The sequence below is a fragment of the Atractosteus spatula genome, chromosome 4, assembly GCF_055471065.1.
Source record: "Atractosteus spatula isolate fAtrSpa1 chromosome 4, fAtrSpa1.hap1, whole genome shotgun sequence".
Classification (NCBI taxonomy): domain Eukaryota; kingdom Metazoa; phylum Chordata; class Actinopteri; order Semionotiformes; family Lepisosteidae; genus Atractosteus; species Atractosteus spatula.
In genome coordinates, this window is record NC_142709.1 from 5,445,419 (window position 1) to 5,472,340 (window position 26,922).

A 26,922-nucleotide genomic window follows, 5' to 3' on the forward strand; every position below is an offset into this window, starting at 1 on the left:
TATAATCCTGTCCGTCCATAGCTTTAACCCCAGTTCATTTATACAGTAGTGGTTTATACCATCATTAATAATGTTAATAGATTATTTGAAGACAGTTGTAATGAAGACCACAACTGAAGTGTTACTGAAAAGAGTATGAAGTTTCAAATGCGCTTCTTGAGAACTGTCATGTTCAATGTTAGCATTTTTCTCACAAAAGACAAAGTAAAACAAACTCTAATTTTCAAATTATTTTATTCAGAATTAATTTAGTGTGTAGTGCAACATGTTTTATACAGGTGATGTTGCAACACAAAAGAAGCTGTTTGCTTATGCTGCTGGGGAACAATATTTAGAAAATCATACCAGTTTACAAGTAAAATGAAAGCAGTTTTTAAAACAATGTGTCTAACTACTGTGTCCTTTATAAATAAAATGACTCCATAAATACATAATCTAAAACATGTTTAAACAAATGTATGATATATTTAATTACAGAGTTTGGACATCAGAAGCAACTTGAGTGCAGCAGTATTTGAATTTTAAGGCTGTTAAAAACATCATTTAATAGAATATACTGTAAAACCCTGAACTTCAGCTTAGTTGAACAGTTTATATACATAAGAAATAATCACCTATGTGATACTTCTCCATTTGTGAAACTAGTGGATTATGGCATGCAAATAACCAATGGCTTCTACTCTGCAATGAGACTGCAGCTTTGACCTTCGAACCAAACATTATTCTTAAAAAAGCCATTCCATTTTAAATGCAATCATGCTTTGGAAAAACGAAGTAAAAACTGTAAAGCAGTTTCTGTAAGTACAGTATAAAAGAATGTGAAAACAAACAGGGCAATTCTACTTGAAAGTAAGTGTAATGTATTTATAATGTATTTGATTCCTATGACAATAGGAAGCCTGAGATCTCATTTTATATTATCTTCTAAAAGAATTAAAGTGTTAAATCCTATTAATCCCATTTTCGGTCTCTGAAAAGTGAAAATGAAAGTGTGTACACATAAATTAAGAAATCATAAAAGTCAAACAAGAATGGTTTATTTCCTACATTCCAAGATGTATATATGCAGAAATATTAAAACACAACAAATGCTATTTGGTCCAATATTCATTTGTTGTGTTTTTAATGCACCTCAGTATATATATACAAAATGTATACACTTCTTAAAAATTACTGTAAAAGACTGTTTGACTTCAACAAATAAGAAAATATTGTAGGGGAGTTTTCTAAATACTGGATAAAAAATAAAAATTAAAAATTCAGTCTAGAAAAACAAAAACTTCAGAGTCTAGGTGGGTGGTCTGCTGATTAATATGTACTGTTCCTGATGTTTGTTGTATTGTATGTTCATAGATTACAGACAGGATATATGGCACTTCTGTATTGAGTGACATAATGTAAAATCAACATCTTAAATTTCTTTTTTCCAAATTTATAGAGGTGCCAAAGATTACTGCTTACAGTAATTTAGGAAGCAATCTGTCAAGATTAACTAATTTTAAAACTACTGGTGTAACTCAAAGGTATGCTTTTTTCATTTGTTACTTAATAACCCTACATTGCTAATACGTGTTTGGTCAAAATATTGGTTTTCATGTATAAATGAGATTTACTGATGCTTTCAGAAAGGGGTTTGCACTTGACTCTTACGAGATAGTATTCGTGCAGCTACTAATTTCAGACACTTTTTACCAAAACTCACAATTGTCTTATACTGTATATTTTGGAGAATCTGACATCTGTCAAAAGTGGCTAAATCTTAAATTAGACAAATTTAAGGGAGGGGGAAAACAAGTTTGTACATAAAAGGCGTTTTAATTCAGACACAAATCCACCTTCCTTCCATGATGGGATAATGTACATTGCCCACAATGTACATTAATTTATTTAGAAAGGTGTAAAGTCTGCAGGGTACATAACTGGAAGCCAATTCTCAGCAAAGGATGCACAATGGTTCCATCCAAGGGACTTCATGAGCTGAAAAAATAAATGTAAATTGAAGTAGGTCTTTTTCAACACCTCTGTAACCAAGACAACGACAATTATGTCAGCTCAAGAATTGCTTAAGAATGTTTAAGGAAGGTAAAGTAAAAAACATTAGGAAACTGATTACAACATGGTATGCTTTGAGGTATATTTTGAATTTGTGAAGGTCCACAGCAAAAGATTTAAGATTTCAGGAAAGCAGATTATGTTATAATCAGTTTCCTAATGTTTTAAGATATAGTTTAACAGAAGTAAAACAGAATAAGACAGAGAATAAATCAGAATGGATGAAGATGTCTTAGAGATTATTCTACTCAACACAAATGATTAACAGATTTATCACAAGAAAACCCAAGTCTGTAACCCCAAATGGTAGAAGAATGAACCTTCCTAGAGCATTTTAAAAGAAAAAAACAATTAAAGGAACATAATGAATTGCAAGCACAAGCAAAAACCAAATAAAAAACTGAAAGTTTTCAATGCTATAACAGCAGATATTGAAGACTCTTGAAAATGAAAATGATAAATCGATGATACTGTAAATAAACTAATTGTTTTTGGTAGACAAGTGAAATGACTTATTAAAAAAAAGAGTAATAGGCAACATGTTCTTGAATGTGAAATAACAAAAACTAACATTTTAAGACAGAAATGCATTTAAAGGCCTCATTATTAACAAAAGCAATAATATTTATGTTCGTGTTTCAATCGTCACTGATATGAAGCAGCACTTATTGGAAAATCAGAAATGATGAGTCGTCAACAGATACGACTACGAGGGGACTTGATATTCAAGTATCAAAGTCCTCATGGGCACTGACAAAGTCAACCCAGAGGACTTCTTCAGAATGAAGAGGGGAAACACAAAGCAGAGGGCACTAGCAGAAACCACACTCAACTTCATTTCACACTGTTTAGGCAGGAGACACTTCTTCATTCACTGGGTTCTGGGAGTGGAAACAAGCTACCTAGCCAACACGTCGTGCTGTTGAAGACCCCAGCTTCTTTCAAGAAAGGGATGGATGAGATCCTTGAATCAATTAACTGCTAACTACCAAACCGGCCAGATGGGCCTAAGGGCCTCCTCTCATCTGTAACCATTACAGTTTTCTCATGTTCAAACTTATGTTTCAACATTAAACGGGGAGCCTCCTGAGTGACTCAATCTGTAAACCTGGGGTATGAAGTCAGACCTGAGAATGAGGCAGCACAGTCCACTGACAGAATGTATATGTCTATGTTTGCACATCTCATCCATCATTGCTGGCTTATATGCAGATACTAGGGTATTACAGGATCAGTAAAACATAACTTGTTAGATCCCATGTGACAGAGGCGTTTAGACATATTTCTAGCAAGCTTCTTGTTCATCTGCTTTTGCTTCTAACCAAACTCTCCAAAACTGACTAAAGGTTAAAGGGATCTTCACTCACTGAAAATGAGAAGAAAAGGCATAAACAGGCTCTTACCTGAAAGCAATTTTTCCAATTCTCTTTGCTGGGTTTCTCTTCAACAATCTTTGACGCATATTTCAGGGCTCTCCCATGCATTTTAGTTGCTAATGCGTGTTTATACGCAAACATCAAAACCTGAAATGGAAAATTTCAGAGAAGCCAAATGAACAAGTAAAGGAGAGAAAACTGTTGTTAGGAGTGAAATACAGCACTATCAAGAGGTGAAAACCTGTTCTGATTACAAATACACTAACTTAATTCTAAATGCTAACACCTTCCTGTTGTTTTTATAACAGTTCTTCTGTATTCTTTTCCAAGAAGAATTGATAAGCATGCTCACAAAGGAAAGGCTTTCTTTTATTTGGCAAACACGTAGCACATCCCGGCCAGTAAAGTTAGCAGTGAATGTACTTTACAAGGGCTGAATGGAAGACATTCCAAGGTTTTAGGATATTTCTGTCCATGGCCCACAGCCGTGCCTAAGTTCTTACACTGCGGTCTCCTACCTTGGAGTCAGTGAGGTCGGCCCACTTCTGGACCTCCCAGAACGTGTCGTTGAGGTTCTTCAAGGACCCTTCAGGGCTGTCCTCTGTGCTGCCCACCTCCAGTGAGCTGGCGCCGTCCTGCTGCTGCTGCTGCAGGTGTTTGTCCGCCAGAGCACAGCCCTTCCTGCACAGCGCGTCAATCAGGGACGACTTCTGCTTCTCCATGTCGCTGCAAGCAGAGCGGGAACAGAAAAGAGAAAACGATCACCCGGGTGATTCTGCAGTTGAAACAGATTGCACAAAGCAGATTTTGCATATCTGAAGTTGAGCACGAGTAACAGTACTAGTCGTAGCAGACTACTTCAAACTGAAGAACCATAGACATCAGTATCTGCTAGCAATCAAACAGGCGTAACGGGCTCTTTTCTAATCATTCTTATATTCTCAGCATTTTTTAGCTTGTTAACAATGCAATATCGAAATTCTTCCTGCACAGTTAGCCTGTGACCCAGCAACATTAAAACGCTCGTTACTTACAAAGTTGTAGACAGGAGGGGCTACTGGAATACCTTTTTATAGACGCTGCATCAGGCCTGGGGTCAGTCTTCATGGTGAAGTAGACAGCCAAGGCAGTTTGATCAATCTGAGAGATGACAACGTCTGCAGCCGCTACTATTTCTCCCAGCTGCTTCATACGCTCCTGGGAAACACATACGACAGAACCGGATCAGACCCGAGGAAATACAGTCATGGGCAGGGATAATAATGAGAGGCAATAAGTACAAAACAGCTGTGGTACTGTGACCCTCCCCACAGCGAATGTGCCAAATATAAAATCCATACTAATAACACAGTCATTTCAGGTCCAAGTCATCATTTTTCCTCTTCTGCAGCTCCTGGAGTACATTTGAAAAGAAAGAGGTGTTTTTTTTTTACCTTTTCGGAGTCCAGCTGATGCAATCTTGTGACATGCAAAGGAAGGTGATTGGAAAATGTTTCTTTTAACTCCTCATAAATGGCACTGGTATCCAGTCTGCAGGAGGAATAAAAAAAAAAGATCAACTCACTGTAAATGTCATGACGAAACACCCTAAAAAGAGTTTGTAGAAACCATGTTTGACTTTTATGGGGTGATACTGGAAGTATTTGTCTGGATTTCAGCGTGTCCTGTCTACAATGCAAACTGTCGTTTATATGCGTCCATCCATTTTCTAAGTGCTTTATCCAATGCAGAGCCTATCCTGGTAAGCAGTGGGAGCTGCAAGGCAGGATACGCACTGGCCATCCCATCCAGGGTATCACAGCACACACACACACACACACACACACACACACACACACACCAGAGGCAGTTTTCCCCAAAGCCCTCTATCTGCACCTGTAATCACACAGCTTACTTTGTCATCCACTGTATCTTGAGATCTCTCAGGGCCTCGGTAAACTCCTCGCTAACAGCTTTCTCCTTCTCTCCGTCCTTCTCCTTCTCTTTGCCCCCGTTCTTGGGTTTGTTGGGCGCCGGTATTAAATGGTAAGAGACTGGCACCACATCCTGGAGAGGGATAACACAGAGAGGTCCCCCTGTTACTGGCACACACCTCTCTCAGAAATGCAACGTTTTATAAGACCTAAGGACACTGCTGAACTTCATGTAAGTGTAGAACTGGAAAAAAGTACGCTTAATATATTTATCTCACACAAAAGGCGTAAAGACACAAGATTGTTTTCTAAAACACACAAAAAAAGATTTTGTGTAACTAAATTTACATCCAGAGGAATTTCACAATCTAATTGCCTATTTGGGGAAACCAACTGCATGTGGTGACGTCTCGGAACAAAAACTCTCATCCAGCTTCAAACAAACCCTCTTGGGGATGGAAATTTATGTGCTGTAGTTACCACGTTTTTGGCTCATAAATGTTGCTAAAAGGTCTGACAAAAATAGCCTGAGGGTGGATACATCTCAAACATTGGAGAGCAGAGACAGTTACCATATGTTTATGTGGTGTTAATTTAATAGATTGTGTGCACAGGGAACAATAAACTAGTGTTCTGCATTCAGGAAAACCTTTAGTGATTATAGCAAAATGCAGTATATTCAAGAGAGCTTCCCAAAAGCCGACATACATACACACTGTTTTAAAAAGCCATTAACGGAACAGGTAGTACAATGCTAAATTAACAAAATCTGGAGTTTAAAAGTTCTTAAAAAGAACTACAAAACATATTACCTACGAAATAGCCAGCACAGAGTGATAGGCTTCTTTAGGGCTGAAGTAGAGCTCATGTGTGTTTTGTTTAAATTTGTGGGCCAGGCAAACATACCTACCACAAAATGTAATTTGTTAACTTGCATATCTTCTGTAACCTCTGCAGAGGGTTACATATTTAGCTTAAATGTCAAAATAATCACTAGTAGCAGCACATGAAGTTCGCCCACTGTTTCATGGTAGGATGAAAAGGATGAGGCACGCGTACGATTTCCTCCAAAATGTGCAAGACCTGAGCCATCCACCTTTTGTCACACACTGGGCTAACACCGTGTCTCTCACTGATAGCACTGCGCAGGCACCCAGTACGTCACTCAGGCCCCTGCTGTGTGCCGGGACAAGGTATTCAGGCCAGCTCGCCCTCCCTTAGTACCAGTAAGCCAATCGGACGACAACTCACAGGAACCTTGACTGTCCCTGCCTGAACAGTCCTTTACTCTCAAGAGAGGATTATTTTTGCATAGTCTGACTCAGTCCTACATGCAAACACTCCATGTGAATGGGACTTGTTATGCAACACGTAAAAGTCACTGTAAAATCTTGCCTCTCAAACGATCATAAATACAGCAACAGCTTCTACAATGAATGAAATGGAAATTAAAGCATGCAATGACTTTTTACACTGCAGTTTAACTGAACTCAGTAGGGGTGACTTTCATTCACCTACAGAATCACAAAGAAGGGTATATAAAATCTTAATATCGCCTGAGAGGGCCAATCTATAAGCATTTTCTAAGTGATTTAATATAACAAGAAGAAAATTCAAGCTTCTGATAGCAAGAACTGAAGCCTAAGCCAGCACCTGCTGTAGAGCAAAGCATAGCTCCGCAAGCACTGGGCCACCGCCAGCCTCTGGTTATTTACAGGAATTACAGCAGCAGCGTAAATGGGATTAGTCAGATATTTCACACAGATTTCTAAAAATGCAGAATATAATGAACAGAAAATGCGACAATAAAAGCAGTTTGGGGAATCGTTCAAAAAATGAAAATAAGATAATGCTTAAAATAATTATTGAGCAACATCTAAAAACAGCATCTTAGTATCACTATTGGAGTGCATATCGTCGCAAAAAGCTAATATAAATCAGAAGAAAATAAAAACCTCCCCAGAAACACACACAGCACTGCATAGATTTCAGCCATGTACAATGGTATAGCATATCTTTCTAACAGGATCAGTACCTTTTTAAATTTTCCTTGCCGTTTTGAAGCAGCCTGCCCCTGGTGGTCAGAATAGCATACTGTAAGAAAACAGGCATACACTGGACAGACACTGTGAAGGATCATGTCACCCCTCTGTGAACTCTTTTCCCACTATACACCTGTGGCAGGCACAATGACGACTCTTGGAAAGCAGCAGCATATTTCACTCAGAACTCAAAGCCATTTCCCCACAGACCTTTCATAGCTGCTGGACTATTAAGAGGCATTTTCCTTTCCGTGTAGCTATAATTCATGCAGTACTGCTTCAAACCTACCAACACTCGGTGACACAGCGCCCCCTTCTGCTTTTTGGAGGGAAGCCAGCCCAGTCCAACAAGGGCTCAAACGAACCCACAAAGCCCTTTTTACCTTGTTTCACTCCGCCACAAAGCTCAAGATGCACAATCTGGCGAAATTTGCTGTAGTTCCATAGAAAAATAAGCTTATAAAGTTCATCCACCGCTATATTAAAGCAGCAGCTGGCCTTGGTTTTAGAATGACTGTATTCCTGAAACAACATCCACAGTTTTCCAAGTTTAAGGAAATATCAGTTCACAGCATGTTCTTAGGTTCCTCTGTATTGACAATAGTCCTGCTGAGCAAAAGCAATGTTTTTTGAGTTACCTTTAGCTTCCTCCAGGTTAGCGACAAAAGCAAAGCACTGAACAGTTAACTCCAAGTGGCAATACTGCTGTAAGAGTACATTTGAAAAGAAAGAGGCTTATTTAGCCTCTTTCTACACTTTGAAGTGTGCAACAAGCTTTTTATTTTTAATTTAACATTGTTGATGCTAATATTGCACTTAGTGCACCTTGCTTGTGTCAACAAATATTCATTACTGAGACCAGAATTTTATTCAACGTAGGAAAACAAAGCACAAACATCAGCCGATATGCATCTAGCATTTCTACATTGGCAACTGACTCGAAGGCAAATAAACCTTCGGAAAGTCCAAAAGGTGTGCTCTGTCCCATTTGAGAAAGCAGCTGACTTACTACACCACAACTGGACGGTACACTGTAATCGACACTTCGATACTTACTGTACATTCAAACCACTCATAGTCACTGCAAGTTGCATGAAAAAAAGTGTGGTAATGCCATGATCCACATCACCAAGTAATTTGATGATTAATGAATACATTACTTGGTACTGCAGGAGACTGAAACTGTGGCTGTGCACAACTCGTCCCGCTACGCTACGCAAGCCAGACTTTTCATCTGATGCCAAAGTATGCAACGTGACAGTTTGGCAAGCTGCATGCACGCTCATGTCGGATTAGTACAACGCTGACAGCGAGAGGAGCAACAGCAAAGCTTCCCAAATCTGCAGCAAAGAGCACAAGCAGCCGACACAACCTCTCGGGCAGATGGAAGGGAGAGGGGCATGCTTTCAGAATGGAAGACACTCACTGCTTTCTTCCCGTATTCACTCTTGGGCAAGGAAAGGGATCCAGTAAGATAGCAGCCAGGCCCTGCCCCTTTTGGTATTCTGAAGGCAGAGGAGGAAAACTCTTAAAATTGTTCATCTAAATTGATCATTAATACATGCAATTCTGTATATCACTTACAAATGGCGAGACCCACAAGAGCACTGGCTATGTTTTCTAGAATGTATCTGGAAAGGCTTTGGCTATACAGCATCGGTACAATGTCAATATCACCATTGTGTTTACTCAGTAAGTTTACCCTGCAATTAGAATTATGTGCCAGTATTTTCAATACCTCATCCAACACTCCAAAAACAAACTTATTGGTGTATAAAAGCTGGGGACCCAAACAGAGCATCTTGTTACAGTTCTATCTCCCTTAAGCAAAGAGCAAACATTAAAATCAAAGAGGGAAAAAAAACACAGAGGAATTTGCTTACTTGTCATCTGGCAGTGAGGTGACAAAGAAAGGCTGTGAGCAGTGGGGTGGCAGGGTGATGGTGTTGGCTTTCTTCTTGCCCAGCAGGGCATTTCTGTGAGTTTCGTAGATATCCAGACTCAGAGTGTTAGACAGTCTGTGTGAAATGATAAAAGGCAGGTCCTTAAGGCGCTCCAGCTCGCTGAGCTGCTCGTGCCGAACCTGAAGTCGCACCGTATAATCTCCTTTCTCCAGCTTCAAGGAATACTAGAAGAAGAAAAAAAAACATTGACCTTTCACCAGCGATCGCCTCTGTGTTTACAGGTTTTTAATTGTATACAAAGTCATCCAGCACTACTCACCCCTCCAACTCCCTACAGCACCTAGGGTAGAGCTGGCACTGATGGGAGGAGTGAAGGGGATCTTCCCAACAGCACTGCCAGCTCACGGGTGCCTAACAAGTCACCAGGAGCCCTGCTGTAGGGTATGTGAAGGACAGTCTGGCCCAAACATGCCTGCCCATCCCTGGAAGCACTCAGCTGCCCCAGGCATCAACACTGCACACTCACAGCCAGAACACACCCAGGTCAACACAAGCCCACCAGACACTGGGAGAGCTGCTGCTCAAAGAATCCCAGCTGCAGCTGGCCAGCAGGACAGCCCAGAGTGGCACCGGCCATGTCCGGCTGTGTTTATGAAGGTGAACCTGAACTCTGGGCATGTGCCTTTGCCAGTCACAAGAGGAGTCCCAGCTCCATATTTCTACCTGATACTCTGACATACATGTTTTAATCCAGTTTATCATGATATCTGAATAACCCAGGAACTAGAATGGCAGGCTGGAAAACAATGACCCAGGAATATACAGTTTTAAACAGCAGACAAAGGCTGAATTGGTTATTCCCAATACGCCTGACATTCTGTAACACACAGCAAGACTAACATGTAATGTGTTTTCCACTGCCTCAAGTGAGGAATAAGCTTGTGAATCCAGCAAAGCAATCATGTAAATAAGAAGACAAATTAGCTGTGTGTTGTTGATGTTGCTGTTGCTGCGAAGAGGAACTGAGAGAAAGCAGAGGCCCTGTACCTGATGAGGGTAAGCGTCGCCTGATCCCATCAGCTTCTTATTCTGATCAAACAGCATCCACAGCTGGCTGTCGAACTCGGACTCGTACAGCAGCTCGCACAACAAGGGGCAGCTGGGCGTCACCTCGCCACTTTTCGGCTAGGTGAGGACAGAAAGGTGCAGTTAGCGAAGCTCACTCGCGCGGCGGTGCACCGCTCTCCTGGCAGGGGACTGGAGTTGCCGGCGCGGTGTGGAAAAAACACATGGGGCCCAACGCGCCTCATCCCTTCTCCCCTAGGCCGTAGATTAAATAAGCGTCCCGAGATAGACAACAATATCTTTGTCTCTATAAAAATAACTACGATTCTCACAGTGTTCAATGTTCACAACCTATTTCACCTCCCATGTGCCTTCAGGATAAAAAAGAAGAAGAATCTGCAGTACAGGAAAGGGTACAAATCGCTGATGAACCTCAATGGAGTAACTGCTGATTAAGAGATTCTAATTAAGAAAGTTAAGATATTCCTGCCTAGGTGGTCCAACTAAATAAGCGCTTGCCAGCTCTTGCATACCCACCTGGTGAAAGCTGTATGTCAGAATGATCTCATAAAGCTGGCGATTATTTGGCAGAATGTCCCGGGACCCAAGAGGCCTTGTCTTAGCACCAAGAGGCCTAAAATTCAAGGAGACAACACGTTTCGGGTTTAGTACGGATTTAAAAAAAAAGCATGAGAGGAATAACAAAACAACGTTATTCCTATTCTCCCTAGCTATGAAATCTAAAGAGACTCTGAGCTGAACATTTCAATTCAATAGTCCGTTCATGATCAATTAAAGCATACAAGCCCTACAGAACAGATGAAGGGCACAGAAGGGAAAGTGCCTTACACACACTCATACTTCTTTCCTCTAGAGAGGGGAGAAATCTTACCTCAGGGGCTGTACCCAGTTTTTAAGGTTTATGTTTGGCGAGATGTCTTCATACTTCAATGTAGAAAACACTTCAAAACTGGAAATACCTTCTGATGCATGCTGGAAGAAAGAGAGTTTTATGGAACCTAACTGAAATATCACATCTAATCATGAAGTTACAATACTGCACTGAGCAGATTTCTTTTTTAAAGGGGAACTGCAGTCCCGATTTCTCAGACCGGTTATTAAATCTCAGTAACAAAATAAACTAGATGATGGCACAGAAAAATCGAAAAATCTCAAATTAAGTACAAAATCGTGAACTTTGTGAAAGTACTGTAAGTCGCCATGTTGTTACAAACCCCTGGTCTCATCACGGGCGAGAGCGAGAGTTTGCGAGAACTGCGAAGTGAAGCAGCCCTTCCTGTTCACTAGTCACTGTAATGACTAATATAATGTAATGTATGAGCGAATAAGTGCGGCAGACATTTTCAATGTGATCTCCTTGCAAAGTTAACAAATAAGTAACAAATAAGCCTGCTTGTTTACAATGTCATGGGGCCACTTTCCCTTCATTTGTTCTGAATCGCAGAATATGGCGCTGCGGAAATTTTGTCTCTCTTGTGAGGTAAATTGGAGGTTTTACAAGGTACTGTGTACATCTTATTTACGTTGTGGTTTGGAATGCACTCATAAATGCCGATTCTCAAGCTAGCATTAAAGAACTGCTACTGAATGACTACCATTTAGTGGTTTTCCCCTAAAACATTGTAATTTCAAATCAATTTTTTAACGCATTCAACGTACATTTAGAAGCCAGAGAAAAAAAATACAACAAATCTGTAAAGAAGAAAACGCTTACAATATGCAGCTGTGAGGTAGAACAGATCAAGCCGTGGAAGGAAACTGAATAATCAATTGTAACATCTCCCAGACTCGCCCACCATCGAGCAATGCACACCTCTACTGTCCTCCCTTGCTGAAAGAGAAAAACAAAATATTGAAAGGCACAACGACTTGGGGTCAGCTCATTTTAAACCCCTGTGTGCTTTAATGAATCAATGGCGATTTACAGATGCTGTAACATGGAACACTGGGAGAGAATATTCAGCATGAGTCACCATGCTCTGTCTGCCACTAAATTGCTTAATAATATGCAGCAGTCAATCCAGTCATAAGCACAGATCATACATTAAACTGGCCTCACTCACCAGCACGGGGAAAGCCTCCGTTAGTGAACCCTTTTCCAGAAGGGATGAAAACTTGTAGAACTCGTTGGCACGGTATGCCTTCTGCTTCACCAGATGAACAGCATGGAGGACGAATTTTGAAGACACGTCTAATGAGTGCGAGGTTAACGTGATCTCTGAGACAAGAACACCAATGTCAGCATGAGACACTTGTGATCCAGCACGAAAAGTATGCAGTACGCTGTGAGTACTGCAAGATACTCACGACATTTCTGAGAATATAAAAAAATGTCACTTTTTTTGGCTGGTGCTCTCATCCAAGGTGAATTACAAGGGTTTAGAATAATTAATTCCACAGAATTACAGTACGTACAAGAGGCCTGAAGTAATTCTGATCCCGTGCATCTCTTAATTAATAACAAGCCACAAGCTACTATAAAAACTCCAGCAGCCCTTTATACTCGTGACCCTTTGTCACCTGACTTGTACCACCTTGTTTCTCCTCTCACCTGCCCAGGAGGCTCCCTGAGGAACTGTGATAAAGTGCCGTCTGATCTGACCAGGTCTGAAATGCATATCACTGAAAAACACCTCGCAGCCTGAAGCTTCTGTTACCCTGCAAACAACAGGAGGCACAAACTTGACTGACAAAAACCCAAGACTGCAAATACATGCACAAATGCCAACAGGCATAGGCAGAACCTTTGAGTTTTTTTATGACATGAGGACTGCATAACACTTTAGTTATCATCTTTATTTGACTAGTTTTGTATAGTTGCTAAAAAAAATAAAAAAGGAACACAGTTTGGACTTCTTTAAGAAGCAGAAATGGTAGCTTTTGATGTTTTTCCATAAGTAGCACTGATATTCATATTACAGTTTCCCCCAATTGTCTTGATTAAAAAAAAAGGCAGCTCCCAACAGATGTAAAAAATGTGAATATCGAATTCCCGAGAAAATAAAACAGTGTAGACTGTAAGCTTTAACAGAATCTTTGTGGAATGAAAGATGTCATGCTGACTTACTTGGTAGGAATAATAACTGTTACTGGTACTCTGAACAACGGGCCTGCACTCAGTGCTGTAGTGTCATAACCACAAATCTGCAAAAAAAAAACAACAGGCCTTAATCTAATTGCAAAACAAAACACATTTCTATATATTGTACTTTGTCCTCTTACAGTGTTCACTTTTAATTTTGTAGGACTAAACTAGTCCCAGGTGGGGGACACAGCTGCTGTATCCTTGAGTAAAAGTATTTAAACCAGACCCCTCTGGGATTGTACTAACTGGTACCAAAGGACACAAGAGAAAATGATGTGGAAGAGCATTTAAAACCGAGAACAAAAGCTAATTCTTTACCCAGGGGGTTGTGATACTTTGTAATAAGCTACCCACCCATGTTGTTGAAGCCAATTCCCTGGTTTCCTTAAAAAAAAACGCCTGGACAAGATTCTTGGATCAATTGTCTACTCTCTGTCACACATGCTAGATGGGCCAGATGGCTCATTTGTAACAGTTCTTATGTTCTTTGCACTGGACGGATGAAAATGAAGTTGTTTTATTTTTTTACTTTGCAATGAAAACCACAACATCAATAAATATCTAACTACGGGTTTTACTGGAATGCGAACATTACGTTAAGGCGTATAGGCGAAGAAGAAGGTGCCCGATAAGGACCGACACGCTTGATCCGACCAAATCTGGAGTTAAACCCGGGCCCCAAGAGCTGAGAGACGACAAAAACGCATTCACGGTTGAATGTATAACCTCCCCCAGTACCTCAGTATAATGAAGCCCCTCCCTCAGCCCCTGGGGGTCCACCCGGACGTTGACGTGTCTGCACTGGTTCATCAGCTCCAAGTGCGAGGGGCACTGCACCCAGGGCACACTGCAGGTCAACACCAAATGGAGCTGGAGCGATATCCTCTCAGGGTTCTCTGAAGCAAGAAGCAAACGCGCGAACGGCACGTTTAACAGCAGCAGCGGCCGCACAGCCGTCGGCATTCACACGGAGCTCTTCAGCTGGGCGTGAGCGCCCATTCTTCAGCGTTTCACCACTTCCAAAAGGAAGTAGCAAGAGTTCTTGGAAAACTTTCTCGTAAGACACTTTGCATTTGAGGAGATCGGCACTAGCATGGCTTTGCAGTAACAGCCCTTCACAGCATTTTCTGGCAATCTCAGTTTTCTAAAGGGTATTCTAACAAATATTACCTAGACAGGAATACCACAATGACATCATTATTCAACAGCTGAGTTGAACTGCTTTCTTATTTCTGTACTGTAGGCCTATCATTAGCGTTTCAAACCTTGTAAATCCTGATAATCCTTTATCTACCACATGAAACAACTCTTCTGTTCCTGTTTGTTTCTCCTTCTAAGACAACAACCTGTGGTCTAAAACGTTGAGAGACACTGTGGCAGACCTGTGTTCTCAGGAAAGACGGGCTCTACTCCAACTCCGTGGTCAGAAGGCGCAGAGATATGGACTGGGTCCCTGAGGTAGATGCCTCTCTGGTTTCCTACAGTCACCGTGAAGCCCAGGTTACTGGTTGGCAGGGACGCGTGCTGGATGAGGTAGTCGTAAGCCTTATCAACCTTGCAGGAAGAGGAAACAAACCAAAAGAGAGGCTACGTTCAGCACGGGGTCACTTTCACGCCCGCACTGGCCTCTCTTGACAGCCAGCCATTATTCCTGACAAGAGATCCCTTCCCAGAATTTCCAAAAAGTGAACAATTATGACTGATGTCTACAAATATAATCACGAATGAATTCAAAAACTAGCTTGTGGATTCTCCTGCTTGTTAACTCTTTGGACTTTTATCCCCTAGAGTCTCTGACCTGAAAGAGTCGCATTCAAAACACGGTTAGGAATTTTTTTTTATAAGATGATGTAGGCAATTCTCTACTTAGATAGCAGAAGCATTGTTGAAAATTGCTAAGCAATTCAAAAAGGAGTAAAGAGTTTCCCATGACAATGCATGTAAATAATTGGGATGCATTCTTGCTCCTCGCCAGGCCAGACTGTTGGGATCCCAACTAAAAACAATGACACATATTTATTACTGTAAAATCTTTATGCTGTTGTATGAACTTGCTCAACCCCCCCATAACAGAAATAAAATCAGTTTCATATTTATAAGCGGCGGACCAGGCTTAAACCAGAATTACATCAAATATACAACATTACCGAAGCTGATGCCCCTTGCAATATTTTATTACCTGGATGATTCCATGCCCCTGTGCAAATACTTCAATATCATCGACTTTCAAGGCCGTGTTCTCCAGAGCTCTTCGCACAGCAAATGCAGTAGGTCGGATACCATTGGATTTCACTCCTGAAAAAAGCGGATGTATGTTTAAAAGGTTAATAAGAAACTGGGACAGTAAGTAAATCATTTACAAAAGCACAGCGCATAAACGTCACCGTGAGATCAAACTACAACTCAGTAATATAATTTTAAAAAATTATTCTAATTTTTTACTGCCACAGAAAATGTCCAGCCGAGGTCATTTACACACCTGAACTATTCAACTCATGTCATTATATACATTATACATTCTCCAACAAAAGAAACCATACCGGTAGACACGTTTTTAACAGTACATGCCAAATACAGATTTTAATGGTTTGCAGAGCTAGTACATAATTTTTAGAGACCACAAATCTACAGATCACAATCTAGCCTAACGTAAGCATGTCACTGTGAGTTCTGCCATCAACCAGGAACTTTTGCTTTTGGGCTGTGGGTCTTTATTTAAAAGGTGAAAGAACAGGAAAAACAGTCAAAACGTATTATGGAGAGCAAGCTGGGGTATGCGAAAAGATAATTCCTAATGCAAGAAATTGTAAAGGGTTAATAAAGTAATGTTATTATTATTATATTATAGATGCATGCTTACAATGCAGATGTGACAACTGTCTGTAAATTTATGGACAATCATTTAAAAAAGGTCAATTTTTTTCCTACACCGTCCACTAAGTACTGTATAAAAAGGTCTGTGAAACTGGAAATACAGGAGGTATATTTCTTACAACGTAGATTTGTAAAACTTCCTGCGTTCAATGCAAATGATCCACAGCACAAAACACTTTTAAATCTTGTCAGAAATAAATGTATACCTTGATTGGCACAGTGTGTTTCCTTAATGTTATTTAGATCTTTGTATCTGAAACAGTTCTATCTTTCTTTGAGGTAATAAAGAAAGAACTACAGGAGACTTCCCAGCATGAGTCTGGTTCAGTCACTGGTGTGTTTACCTGAAAGCACCAGAGCAATGCCCCCGCAGGCATTAGGGGAAGACATGGATGTCCCGTTCATGAGCTGTGTGCCACGCAGGGTCCAGTTGGGGACCGATGCAATGGCGCCCCCTGGTGCACTGATACTCACTCCCAGAGCTCCATCAGTGCTGCAGGTACAAACAACACAACCCACATGGACACTGGTGTCACACCAGCACAAATCCCCCCCCCCCGCCAAATATCCAGAGGCACACTCTAGCATTAAACAGTCCCCAGTACTGCCACCCTTTATCAGCTGCTGGTTCTCTGTCGCTCTAAAAAAGGAATTAAAGTCAGGCACTGTTAAATCATTCACTGTTAAATTACCAGGTAATCCTCTTTGAAACGAGAAATGCTGGCAGTGCTGTTAAGGGCAAGACAACAGCAATTTTCAGTCAACAAAACAAAGCAAATTACAACTTTCATCTCATATAAGTGGAGTAATTACTCTACCAGCATTAACTCTGAAAAGATGTTAGGGTTTAAATTGTCAAAATCCATTACTGTATTTAATGTGTCTTATTGTGCTTGGATAAATTGCAAAAACCATCAGACTCGAAGAATAAAAAGCCAGATCATCTTCCCCGCTGTTTTAATTACAGCCCATACTCCATACACATACTTCAAAATGAAACAGTGACCTAATTTTCCTGTTTGTGTGTGCGGAGAGAAGAACTCGGCTCTAACCTGGGCCCCCGAGATGACCAGGTGTACTGGTTTGCTGGCAGCTTCTCTCGGAGTGAGTACTCGGCGACCATCATGTCAGGTGTAACATAGGCACCCACACCTAAAGTAAAAGAACGACAACACGCAGTTTCATAAGGCTGTGTAGAAAAGACTGATTTTAATGATCAGAAGGATGCAAATCTTACAGTTCCTCACAAACATTTTAAGCTTAAACTAAATGTTTAAATGAAAACAATTAAGATGCTGTCAAAATTCAATGGGACGTTGTAAAAAGACCCAGAAAAAAAAGACCACACACTGAAGAGCAGGACAGAATCTCACTGTTTTGAATTTTTCAGTCTTTAGGGCTTCAGAACCCTTGGAAAAAAGGAGCACGGTGGACATCTGGCAAAGAATTATTAAACCTGCATCCAAACATACCAGATGAAAGGAAACAATATACATGTACAATCTTCTCTAAAGGTATCTGTACAGTAACACTCTTTACCTATGAGAAGATTAAAGACTGAAATTATTTTTTCATTCCTCCTGTCAGGCCTGCTACTGCTACTTATAATTCTTTTGTATTGTCTTACCTATTACACTACACGTTGTCCCTCCAGGACAGCCCACAGTTGATAGGCATGGGCCATTATTGCCAGCACTCGATACATAGATTACGTTATGTTTCAATACAGCTTCATTTATCACTTCACATATTCTCCTAAAATATAAGAACACTGTTAATAATATTAAATACCACAGACATTACCCAAAGATGTATAAGCGCACACACAGCATATGAAGAGATTACTGTATTACACATCATAAATTGGAAATCTATATTAGACCACTTTTTTAAGAAAGTCCTTTTATTACAGATTTTAAAACTACAGTATATGTTTCATGTATGTTTAGCTGAACACCTCGTATTAAGGTAATTAAATTAGGGTTTTGTTATAGACACACTATTTCAGTCAATTGTCTTGTCGCAGGATCGGTTCTGTAGAATAAATGTCTTACCCAGAGTTCGGCCAGTGTGTAGCTTCCCCATAGCTATAGTTAACAAGGTCACACTTGTAATTGATAACTTCTATCATCTACCAAGTGAAAATGAGAAAAAAACAACCATTAACAAAATAAGTATGGGTAATATTCACAATGCACAATTTAAATTTCACCTACAGGTAAAGCATATTGTTAGAGCAGATCAGATTAAGTTGGAAGGGGACTATTTCTGCATCTGAATAGATGCACTAGAGGAGTTAAGGAAAAGATTATTACGTGTTTAAACAGCATGAATTATTTTGTGTTTAATATTTAACTCCAATGTCCTACGTTTTATCCAAAACACCACTGAGGCGAGAGCCTGCAATTTTCTTTAGGAAACAAATAATCCAGAACACGTGTGAACCACCAGCACATGCACAAACAATTAATTTTACTTTATCATCATGTGAAAAATAATTTGAAATTAAAATTCTGAAAGACACCCAGGGGAACAAGTCAGTCAATTCTTTCATTGGTCACTACTTCTGTTGTCTTTACTATCGATACTTTCTTCTGAAACGTAACGACCTTTGGCATAACTCATTCTGAGGCAGTGACACATGCACTAATGTTGAATTTTTCTTAGTTAATGAGCTGCAGTTTGCAGCGCCCTGGCTTTCCTCTCTTACAAGCCACAAGCGAACGAAATACTGTCCCGCAACACGTCTGGGAGTGGCGGACATACTGCTCGGATGAGGCCTGTCCCGGTCTCCATGGTGCTCAGCCTGGTGTCCCCGATCTTGATGGCGAGGACCTGGGCCCCCGGAGCCACTCCGTTCCTCTCCGGCTCGTCCGGGAAATATCCGGCTGCGATGCTGGCTACGTGGGTCCCGTGGGCGCCTGCGGGAAAGACGCGCACCGTTCAGACCGCTGCAGCACCAGGGCACACTTCCGGAAGACGGACCTCCACAACAATCGTCTTGTTCCGAACACATCAGTGTCCTCTATTCACTCTAACACCAGCAGTTAGAAGGCTTACCATTCCTGTTCATCAGGAATTTGCTGGCATGAATTAACTATAATTGAAATTAAGTCATTTAAAGGCAATGTGGTTTCATAGATTGTTTTTTTTTTTCATTCTGGGTGCTTTACTGCAAGAACAAATATTAAATAGCTTTACAAGCACCATTTTATGAATTAAATTGCGAAACTTTTGTTTTAGGAATAAAATTGCGAAATTGAAACTAAGTGGAAAATACTACTGGTATGACATTGCCGGACTGTAGTGTCAACTCACATGCAAACAATTATATCATACATTGCATATTCCATATGCCATATCATTTTAAAGTGCATTTTAAATTAAATAATTGCAATGCACAGAAGTTGAAGATTAATGTGACAGCTCGGTCTCTCTTAAATATCCAAAAATTCTCACTAACAGCTTGTTTTCAGAGGGAATGTCATTTTGCTCTCACCTCCACTGGTCACTATGCAGAGTATATTTCCCTCATCGTAAATATTCACAGAATAGTTCAGCATTTCGGAGCTGCCCAGAGATGCGTACTCATGGCTTTCCTTGTAACTCCTGAGAACCGTGCAACTGCTGAGATCCCCGCTCTCTGAAGTGTCTAAACATGCCCTGTAACATGACACAGAAATGAGACTTTTGGTTACAACAAAAAACACTATCAGTTCCCATGTTTGGAGGAAAAGCTTCTTTCAGAGTCAACAAGAAAAATGTTTGCCATGGAATCCATTTCCAAGTCCACAAAGTCACTTCAGAGATAACGGGAAAGAGCAAATTGGAAAAAAAAAGTACTGAAAATGGAAACTAAAAGTGCAGCTTAATGAGGAGTTCTAAACTTTAGCAGAATTACTCCTTTTGCCTTATGTAAAAATATATACTGTACATAAAAACGAACACAATCCACAAGCTCAAGCACTGCTCTGAGGAACTACAATAGGAACAGTAGGTCACATTCTGTTTTAATCTTGAGTTGTTATACATTTTTCCCCAACTCTTTTGTTGTTTCTAATTTTCTTTTTTTATCAGGTAATTTACCTTATACCTTTACTTAAATCCCTTTCTTTACTTAGGTATTTTTTACTTTTTCTGGTTGCCAAATGGAGCACAAGACAAAAAAAGGCTGCCCAACCCTCTTAAGTACTTCAAGAGACACAAAAGCTGCTTTCTGCGTCTTGTCATTTCTTTGTCACTGCAAGATTATCTTAGCCAGCGCACACAGATTTTCCAACACCAAGAAAAAAAAACAAAGCAAAACACAGAACCGCAAACAAGAGACTGCCAGTGTTAGTGTTAAAGTACAGAGATGCCACACAAACAGTAACAACTGAACTCATAACTACTGCTCTACAGGTTTACGGCTCTGGGGGCCACCCACAGACTGCCTAGGGAGGCCACCAAAAACAGATGGGACACAGCCAATCTCATCTCCGTTCATGGCTGTGAGCCTGCAACCGCACACAGGGAACAATGAGGAACTGGAGACGGACGCCAACCCACCTTCAAACCTTTCATCCTTTAACACGTCACCGGCAGCACAGCCCTGTACGGCAGGCTCGGCGCTGACTGGAGGACAGGCGCATCCCTCACTGAAAGGACCTCATGACTGCAAGCACCCAGGAGCCCACAGGGGTCACTGCGTCCCCTGGAGCCAACAGAGCCCTGACCAGCTAATCTGGAGTTTGGGAAGCCTGCTTCACAGGGGGCTACTGTCATGGCCCGGGCTCCAACCAGTGATGCCTGAATCACAGAGATCAACCGCTCTCTGTTGGGAGCCGATACCATGCCAAAGAGTACTCAGCAGCCCAAACAGGAAAACATTTCAACCCCAGTGTAGCCACGACACAGCGGGTCCACTCCAACAGCTTGCAGTTCATCTGTTAACCTTCATGTCTGCTTTGATGACGTGGCACTGAACAGTTGCACGAATCGGCTCTTAAGCAGAACCCTTGACAAGCAGTCTTTTAGTCAGAAATGTCTGAAAACTCCTGTTATCGAGTAATATGTTTTAATAAAAAAGGGCATTTCTGACTTTTAAAGACTTATTTAGCCTAGCGCAGGGCACGAAAATGACAATAAAACACAAGGAAAAATGGAACAATTTGTTTTTCCCCTCGGTCTTGCAGTTAAGGTGTCTACCTCCACGTCTCTCCATCGTGCCACAATAGGCAGTCATACACAGGCCCTGGATCACTGTACTTTTTCTCCAGCGAATTCAGCAGCTCTGTTTGACATTGTAGCTCTTCTTTCACCAGCTTCTCCGTCTATAGAGAGAACAGAGTAACAAAAAAAACTATGAAAATTATTCAGGTGGGTAGCTGCGTCAGCATGCGTAGGCTCCACGGCCGAAACGTTGTGTTCTCTTTCTTCTTTTTTTCAGCATGGAATAAACCTATTACTTGTTCCTATGAAAATTATTGATGTGCAGAACTAACTTTTGATGGGCTTGTTCACAAATATTCATCAATTTTAAAAGTGGATGCAAATCCATAAGAAAAGAATTTGGGTTTTCTTGTGTGTCTTTAGAAATCCAGTCAAAAGGCCACCATAGTACTAAACAATTAATTCAAGTTCCATAATCACAAAATTTGACTTAATGGCTCTATAAATGTGTCCAGAAAAAGAGAGGCAATAAAGTATTAACAACATTTCTATAATAGTTTATTGCTGTACTTAATTCTATTTTTTCCACATACAGGGTTTTACATATTTCTTTTACATCAGTTTCAGGAAAGTTAACCTGACTTATTTTTGCTTTGAGGGTAGCAGACAACTGGAACAAAGTGCCTAGCCTTTAAAGTCGATTCCCTGTGATCTTTCAAGAAATGACAGATCAATAAACATCTAGCCGCCGAACAAGCGAGATGTTAACCTCTTGCATGTAATTTTCCTTATGTTCTTCCTTACTCGTTTCTTATTCTATTAAGGTTTTATAAGAAGCATTGTAACTAGCTTCACAGCTGAAAAAGTCTCCAATCGATGCCATCAGCTTACAAAAACAAAAAACTCTGCAACAGATGTGCCCCATCTTTGTGTATGTCTCACTCTCCTTTAAGCAGGATGTGGTTTTGTTGGGGTTTTTTTGAGAGATCTGAAGCAACACAGCCTTTGAAAGCTCCGAGATCTGTGCGTGCTGTACCAGTGGGATAGCAGGCGCTCATATGTACCAGCAGAGCCACTCAAAGAGCTGGGCTCAGTCTGTGGTGTACTGATGGTGTAGTAGGTGTTCATCAGGATCAGCAGAGCCACTGACAGCCCTGTGTTCAGCGTGTGACTGTTCGGCAGTTGTCCAGCTGACCTGGGACAGAGTGGTGTGCGTGCTGTCAAACTCCTCCTGCTTCCGGCAGGCTTCAGCCAGCACAGCTCGATGGGATGGGTCCCACAGCTTCTCTTTGCGGTCCTTCTGCACAAAGAAAACCCAAAGACAACCACAGGTACCTTAACACCTGCTCCCACAGTAGGGCACTGGGCACGAGGAACTAAAAATCAACCTTAATTAAAAATCAAATCCTATACACCTCATGCATCCTTGAATTGGAAACTGCTTTAACCTGTGTACCTGACCCTTTATCTGTTACCGATCTGCTTAATGTATCTGTTTTTGACTTACTACCTTGTAAAAATAGCCAAAGGGCTCAAGAGTTAAATGATCCCATTACACTTTGCTAAAGTCAAACGAAGGCTGAAAAGAAAAAAACAAAATAAGTCTTGAGACAACACAGTGGGTAATTTGCACATTACATTGAGTGGGAGAAAATGGGATTGAACGGGACAACAAAACCAATAGTGTTCCCACGGTTTATTAACTTGTGCTTGAGAGGGCTGCAACAGCCACTGAGTTACCGAGTATCAATAAAAAATACTTTAGTCGAAAGTAGAACATGCACGCACTGTTACCTGTACTCTTTCTTTCAGGGCTTTTGGAAAAAACTCGTATCCATTTTTGACACCGATGTGATACTTCCCCGATGGGTTTATCCATGCTGCAGGAATCTACGAGAGCAACAGACATGATGGCGTGAGACTGCACCTTTTGCATCGACGCGCCGAACGCCTTCAATTAAAAACAGTATCGACACAAAAAGGATTTCGAAAGGCATCAACTTTTCGGCTACTGAAGAACATTTCTGCGTGGTTCCGGGTAAACGGGGAACCTCTCGTTCAAAGGTCGAGAAGTTCATGTAAACGGCATCGACGTGAATCCCAGCGGGCGGGAGTGAGCTCCTCAGGTGTGTTTAACCCCAAGAAGGCCCTCGACATTTCTCTGCACTCATCAGAGCGGCAGAAGTGCTAAAACACAGGCAACCACACAGAGCGCGTGGCCACCACCACTGAATGCAGCACAGCTGTCACCGTCAAGCTACTAAGGCAGGAAAGGAAGAGAGCACAGATTCTGCTGACCGAGGGGCCTGACCTTCAACGTCCTCCCCGACAGGCCCACCACAACGCCGTCCTTCGGCTCCACCACCGTGGACATGTTCACATCTCCGCTGCCCGTCGTGTCGATGATATCCACGATCTTCGGCTTCCCATCGGACGTCACCTAAAAAAAGAAAAGTTTTGAGCGCAAGAGATGACCGAGAGCTCGAGGCGTGTACAGCCGCTGGTCCAGGTGGGCAGGCCAGGCTGGCGGCCGCACTCTGTCAATACCTGCTGTGCAGCAATCAAGAAGATAACTACGAGGGAAGCCCTTTCAATTGAAGGGGTAGATACTTTATGGCCCGCTGCTGTTGGAAATTTGTCTTTGGCTTCTCCCACGGAAGTACAAAAGAGCAAGAGATGTTTTTAGCCATTCTGGACAATTTTGCAAATGGATGTGGTCAAAGGGGCTCAGAACAACAATCAATAAACAGCGTTTCCCCCAGTGAATTGTACACACGCTGCACTTCTAGTATGAAAGACTGGATTGATGTATTAATGTACAAATAAACACATCAATACATGGCAAGAGGTAAATAGGTCAGATTCAGTTATTGACGGCTTTCAACTTTTCTTGGGGCTTGGTGGATCACCGCAGTGTCGCTGCCTAAAGCCCCTTTCAGACACTGAAAAAATAACCAGAACTAAATTTTATTTTTCTCCCTGTGTGCAAAAAATACAGATGGGGAGAAAAATGCACCCAAACTAGAGTCTAAAAGTGTCTAAAAAGTGTTCTGTGATGTAGACATATTTCAGAAGATAACAGAATTGACATTATTTAAAAAACTGAGCACTTCAGAATCAAGTTATATGAAATCCTGCTAACCTCACAACAGATTTGATTAAAATAAAAACAGTTACAGAGTAATGAATAAATTCAAATGGACCATAATCTATTTTTATTTGATGGGCAAAATAAATTCACTTACGATAAATGATAAATCAGTGCTAGATTTGTTTATATTACACTATCAGATTCATAATGCAAATATATCAGTATAACTACTCATATAAATGATGTCAGCTAAATTGTTTTTTTTGTCGATTTTAGCTGCAATAATATACATTAAATTCCTATAACTGGATTTTTTTAATGCCCAGCGTTTTCCATCTCATTTCATTCGATCACCTTAAGGATGGTGGGTTTTTTTTTTTATCTCCACCAGTTCCGATGAAAGACAAATTTCATTCAAAAACATAAAACACCCCCTGCCCTGCTGCAGCTGGCGCTGTTCAAAAACGTTTCTGCTAAACGAAAAACCCTGAAGGAAATTGTGATTGAAAATGGTAAGCAAAGCAGAGCTGGGAACAGCTAGCGAAGCAAAACAAACGTCAACAAACAAGAAGACTCGCTCAGGGCGCCCAGATACACAAGAGATGACTGGACACGGCACTGTGCCATTGTTAACTGGCTTCACCGATGCAGGCCCGTGGAGAAGCGACCATGCATAAAGTCACTGTCCCACGCCGCACAGCCGGCTTCCTGCCGGGTAACTTCCATCAAGTGACTCCGGGGGCTGCCGACGTGAGGCCTGCACCTCCCCGCACTCCCCCTGCTGGTGTTACCTGCATACCCGGGGCCCCTGGGTCCACGCCGGTATCGAGGATGGCGATGAGGACGCCCCGACCATCGTACTCGGGGTACCGACAAAGGAAGGACGCGGCCCCGGTCTCTTTTTTGGGAAGCAGTCCGTGGAAAGGGAAGGGTTCTTCAGCACAATGAGCAGCCATGACCTGACAAAACGACGATGATAAACAATAACGAGCCGGAGCGGGGGATGAGAAACCGTACACACACACACTGCCTGAGCCGGAGACTGGGGGAACGCTTTTTAAAGAGACAGAGTCCACTTTTTCATCCCAGTGCCCCGTTTAATGTTCAGGCGTTTTCCTTGGGCAGTTTGCGATAACTCTTCTGTTTGTCCGTTTTTTCTGGAAGTTTCAGTCAATTTAATATCTGATCGCACAAACCGAATAATTAGGTAACGAATGTAATAACAAAAAAAATAGAGCACCCAATTACTGCAGCATCCTTTAAACTCACAGCTTTGGTTTTCTTTGAAAACCGTTAGAAGAGTACAGTAAATATTAAATAAATGATGCTATGCCCATGAGTAGTGTAGTATTCACAAGCGTAGACAAGCTGCTAGCTATGAAGGAGAGCAGTGAGGAGAATTCAGGGTCTTAAGAAATGCAGTGCACCTAGGTGACCTGCTTGAACTCAGTCCATTGGCAAACGGACAGCCTCAGCACACCATATTGTACAGCCAAACACATGGTTTCCATGTGTTGGGTCGAACACATAATGAAGCAAAACAATGAATTTTTCCAGCACAGCTATTGTATAGAAAATACCCTCCTCCTCCATAGAGGAGACTAGCAGGAAGCTGATGAAGTTGAAATCGATGTGTTCATAGTAGGTTGCTATGTAATAGGCTGCTGCACTTTCTGTAAGGTCCTTTCTGTGTGGAGGCGTGGTAGCTCAGATGGCAAGGGTGTCTAGCTCTTGACCGGAAGGTCCTGGGTTCAATCCCGGGTAGGGGCAAGTGATGTAGCTCTAATTCCTTCCAGACGGCTCCCAGGTCCACTCAGCCTGCTTTCCAAATGAGTACTAGGGGTTAATCCTTCTGGGGGTAACATGCTGGCTGGAGCATGATGCTGACCTCGTCACCTCCAGTGTCGGATGGTTGAGGAATAATGGTGGCCCTTGCCCCCCATTCACCCTGGGCCTTAATGGCCTGAAAAGGGACCAGCCAACCTACCCGTCTTTCTGTGTTGGGTCTTAATTGAAGAATTACAATTCTTACCTATAGGCTAAGCCTGGCTTGTGTGAAACTGGAAACTTAATTCATGGCAATAAATTACTAACAGTCTTGTTTTACAATCTGCTCATCTCCGTACAGATAAACCGGAAGTGCCCTAGTCTTAAGAATTGCTCCAGCTGACAAGACAAGATACTCTTTAGAGAGAAGAATTAGTTCAGGTTAGCCCGTCTCCAATGAGGTGTTTCATGTAAAACAAGATATGTCTTACACTACAGGCAGTGGTGTGGAGTATAGATCACGGCTTTTACCCCCAGATCAGAGGGCTACAGGTTCAAATCCTAAATGGGCTGCGATTGTC

General features: G+C 41.5%; 1 protein-coding gene across 2 annotated transcripts; it reads right to left on the reverse strand.

The window, feature by feature from the left end:
- Positions 1 to 217: 217 nt before the first annotated feature.
- On the reverse strand, positions 218 to 25,600 carry tpp2 (tripeptidyl peptidase 2). Of its 2 annotated transcripts, XM_088912768.1 has the most exons (30): positions 25,366 to 25,600; positions 23,795 to 23,923; positions 23,278 to 23,373; positions 22,679 to 22,783; positions 21,520 to 21,644; positions 19,832 to 19,995; positions 19,099 to 19,253; positions 18,387 to 18,463; positions 17,960 to 18,087; positions 17,385 to 17,484; positions 16,677 to 16,825; positions 15,638 to 15,753; positions 14,841 to 15,012; positions 14,197 to 14,354; positions 13,441 to 13,517; positions 12,925 to 13,031; positions 12,437 to 12,591; positions 12,088 to 12,204; positions 11,245 to 11,345; positions 10,890 to 10,986; positions 10,335 to 10,472; positions 9,267 to 9,511; positions 8,810 to 8,888; positions 7,377 to 7,415; positions 5,323 to 5,474; positions 4,862 to 4,958; positions 4,495 to 4,625; positions 3,947 to 4,154; positions 3,456 to 3,575; positions 218 to 1,977 (listed from the first exon to the last, which is right to left on the reverse strand). In XM_088912768.1, the coding sequence occupies exons 1-30, from the start codon at positions 25,528 to 25,530 to the stop codon at positions 1,888 to 1,890; spliced, it is 3,792 nt and encodes a 1,263-aa protein (XP_088768894.1). In that variant the 5' UTR covers positions 25,531 to 25,600; the 3' UTR covers positions 218 to 1,887. The 2 variants fall into 2 exon arrangements, with proteins under 2 accessions (XP_088768894.1, XP_088768895.1); XM_088912769.1 differs by lacking the exon at positions 7,377 to 7,415.
- Between the last annotated feature and the right edge of the window lie 1,322 nt (positions 25,601 to 26,922).